At 54.5% G+C, this 3,253-nt stretch overlaps 1 protein-coding gene across 1 annotated transcript in view; it reads left to right on the forward strand.

Annotated features, from left to right (window-relative positions):
• Positions 1 to 3,253, forward strand: part of LOC130586887 (plasma membrane calcium-transporting ATPase 1-like) — a 19,233-nt gene extending 15,980 nt beyond the window's left edge. Inside the window, exon 10 of the mRNA XM_057387804.1 lies at positions 2,156 to 3,253. Coding sequence (XP_057243787.1) covers positions 2,156 to 2,449 — 294 coding nt within the window. The 3' untranslated portion in view covers positions 2,450 to 3,253. The remainder of the gene's footprint in view (positions 1 to 2,155) is intronic.

Consider the following 3,253-nt stretch of genomic DNA (forward strand, 5'->3'; position numbering starts at 1 on the left):
GGGGGAGGAGAGGGGCCAGTCTGAGATGCTGGAGGCCACCACCCTGGGTCACTGGGCTCTCCTGGGCCACTACCCCATGGCTTTGGTGGTCACCAGGCTGTGTTTGGCCACCGCCTCAGGTCACCAGGCTGTCTTTGGCCACCACCCCATGGTTCTGGTGGTCACCGGGGTGTCTTTGACCACCACCCCAGGTCACTGGGCTCTCCTTGGACCCCACCCCAGGTCATCGGGCTCTCTTTGGCCACCACCTTGGGTCACCAGGCTGTCTTTGGCCAGCACCCCGTGGCTCTGGCAGTCATGGGGCTGTCTTCGGCCACCACCTCAGGTCACCAGACTGTTTTTGGCCACTGTTTGTGGCTCTGGTGGTCACCAGACTCTCCTCAGCTACCACCGTATGGCTCTGGTGGTGACTGGGCTCTCTTTGCCCACCTAGTGTCTCTCTTTGGCCACTACCCCGTGCCTCTGGAATCTCCAGGCTCTCTTTGGCCACCACCCCGTGGCTCTGGCGGTCACTGGGCTCTCTTTGGCCACCACCCCGTGGCTCTGGCCATTCCTCAGGGGTTGGGAGCTGGTGGAGGCAGCCGAGGATGAGCAGAGCTCCTTCCATGGGGCAGGAATGGGAGCACAACGGCTGGAATTGGGACAGGGAGCATTCCCTGCTGCTCCTAGCGGTGCTGGACAGATCTCCACAGGTCTGGGGCAATTCCTTGGGAGAGGAGATCTCCTGGTCCCAAAAGAGCCGAGGCTTCCACTGCTTCCCTAAATGCCAGCAGAGCTGGGATGTGACACTTGTCACCTGCCTGGCGTCACTGCCTGGCCCCAAGGGTTTGAGCTGGAATTCCAGGGGATCTGGAGGGAGCAGGGAATCCACTGCCAGCCACCTTTGGGCTCCCAGAACTCTTCCTTCCAGTGCCGTGGAGGGGGCAGAGCCATCCCTGGGGGTCCAAACCTGCATCTAGATGTCCTCATGGGACCGGGATGAGCCTGGATTCGGGTGGATTTCCCATGTCCTGTTTGGACTGGGATGAACCTGGATTTGGGTGGATTTATTTCCTGCTGGGACTGGGATGACCCTGGATTTGAGTGGATTTCGCACATCCTGCTCAGACTGGGATTAACCTGAATTTGGGTGAATTTATTTCCTGCTCAGACCAGGATGAGCCTGGATTTGGGTGGATTTCCCGTGCCCTGCTCAGACCAGGACAACCTGGATTCTGGTGGATTTCCCAGATCCTCCTCAAACCAGAATGAACCTGAATTTGGATGGATTTCCCATGTCCTGCTGGGTCTGGGATGAGCCTGGATTTGGGTGGATTTCCCGTGCCCTGCTCAAACCAGGATAATCCTGGATTCGGGTGTATTTCTCATGTCCTGCTCAAACCAGAATGAACCTGAATTTAGACGGATTTCCTGTGTCCTGCTCGGACTGGGATAACCCTGGATTTGGGTGGATTTCCCAGGATTTTATGCATGTGGCTGGAATTCCTTTCCACTTGGAATATCCTCGGGAAACCACACTCCTCCAGGTGTAGGGAATGGTCCAGAGCTCCAGCAGCGCGGGGAAAAAACCCACGTGGACCCCAATCCTGTGGATCCCGCAGTCTCGGAAAAGCCGGACCCCACTCCAGAAAACCCCATTCCCTTCCCACAGCCATAGGAATGACCCCGTTTGCCTGGAAGTGCCCCTGCTTTTTTTAGTTTGCCTAACCCACCTCTTTTTGGGGCCGCAGTCTCCCCCACCTCRTTGTCCTCGTGTCCGTCCACCCCGAGGCGCGCGCACACCAATAACGACCGACTAATTAATGCGTTTTGGCTTCCATCCGTCCAGAGTGGCCATCTCAGGATGGTTTTGAGCCAGTCCCATGTCTCTCCCCACAGCTTTTGGGGCTGCCCCGTATCCAACGGGTTCCCAGCCCCCGTAGTGCCTGAGTCCAAGCCCAGCTCACCGTAGATGTCTCATTTTTGACCGAGCTGTCTGTCCAGTGGTGGTTTTGTCGCTGTGGTCGTGCCGTTGTTGTTGTTTTTTATTTYGTTTATTTTTTTTATTTTTCTGTTCGATGGTTGTCCTTTCCATCATTTTGTTTCCATTTTCTCCCGCGAGCCCGCCCTCCGGCCGCCCCACTGACCGCTGTTTTTTCTCGCCCACGCCGCCCAGATCAAAGTGGTGAATGCGTTCCGTAGCTCCCTGTACGAAGGCCTCGAGAAACCCGAATCCAGAAGCTCCATCCATAACTTCATGACTCACCCGGAGTTCATCCTGGAGGAAGACGAGCCTCGGACACCATTCCTTGACGGCGACGACGACGCCGAGCCCGACGGACTCCAAAAGCGAGCTGGGGGCAGCCTGGCCGGACCCACGGCCCTCAACAGGAACAACAACGCGGTGGACAGCGAGTTCGCCTTCCCCGAGCCCGGGAGCCCCTTCCACAGCCTGGAGACGTCTGTTTGACCTTCGAACTTGGAATTCCCCCTCCTCCTCCTCTTCTTCCTCCTCATCCTCCTCGTCCACCTCGGCCCCGTGTGGTCCCGGCACCAGGAACTGATCACACGCTGCGGTCACTCCGTGTCAAACTGCTCATGCCTGTTATCATCATCCGGGGGGTTTTTTTTGGGGAGGGAAAGGGTGGGTTTATCTGTTTTTTGGGGTTTTTTTTAGTTTCATTTTTGTTGGKGGTTTTTTTTTTTACAGTGATTTAAGCAGTGGGAACCAGAGTACCACCACGCTGGGTGTTGGGAGAGAGGCTTAGCCAAAAAAAAAAAAAAACCACAGAAAAAACAACAACAAGCCCAAAATTGTGCATCTCCACCCCCGATTTTTTGTGGTACTCGCCCGGGGGAAGCAGCCAGGTTCATTCCTCTCCAAAAGAGGGTTTTTCACTTTGGAAAAATGCATGTTCCAAGGAAATCCAAGTTGTTGTAGTCTTACACGCCCTCAGCCTCCAAGGGCTGGGGGTGCACTTGTGACTTGAGTTTATTTTTTTTTCCTTCGGGTTTTTTTTCTTCCACTTGCAGTTTTTAGGGTTTTTTTTTCATTTTTCTTCTAACGTTGGGGGTTTGCTCTTTGCTTGTGGGGTTTGCCCTCCCAGGAACTTCATTAGCAGGAAGAAGTGGGATGGGGCCAGTCACCACTCCAGTGTGAAAATTTAAAGAATAAGCTAAAAAAAAAAATAAAAAATCCCAGCCAGGGGAAGGTGTTTACTCCGAGAGAGATCCAGGGATGTCCACCAGTCTTCCACCTTTGAAAAAAAAATAA

This window comes from Malurus melanocephalus, unplaced genomic scaffold, assembly GCF_030028575.1.
Source record: "Malurus melanocephalus ecotype Western Australia unplaced genomic scaffold, MMel_1.1 scaffold_1381, whole genome shotgun sequence".
Lineage (NCBI taxonomy): Eukaryota > Metazoa > Chordata > Aves > Passeriformes > Maluridae > Malurus > Malurus melanocephalus.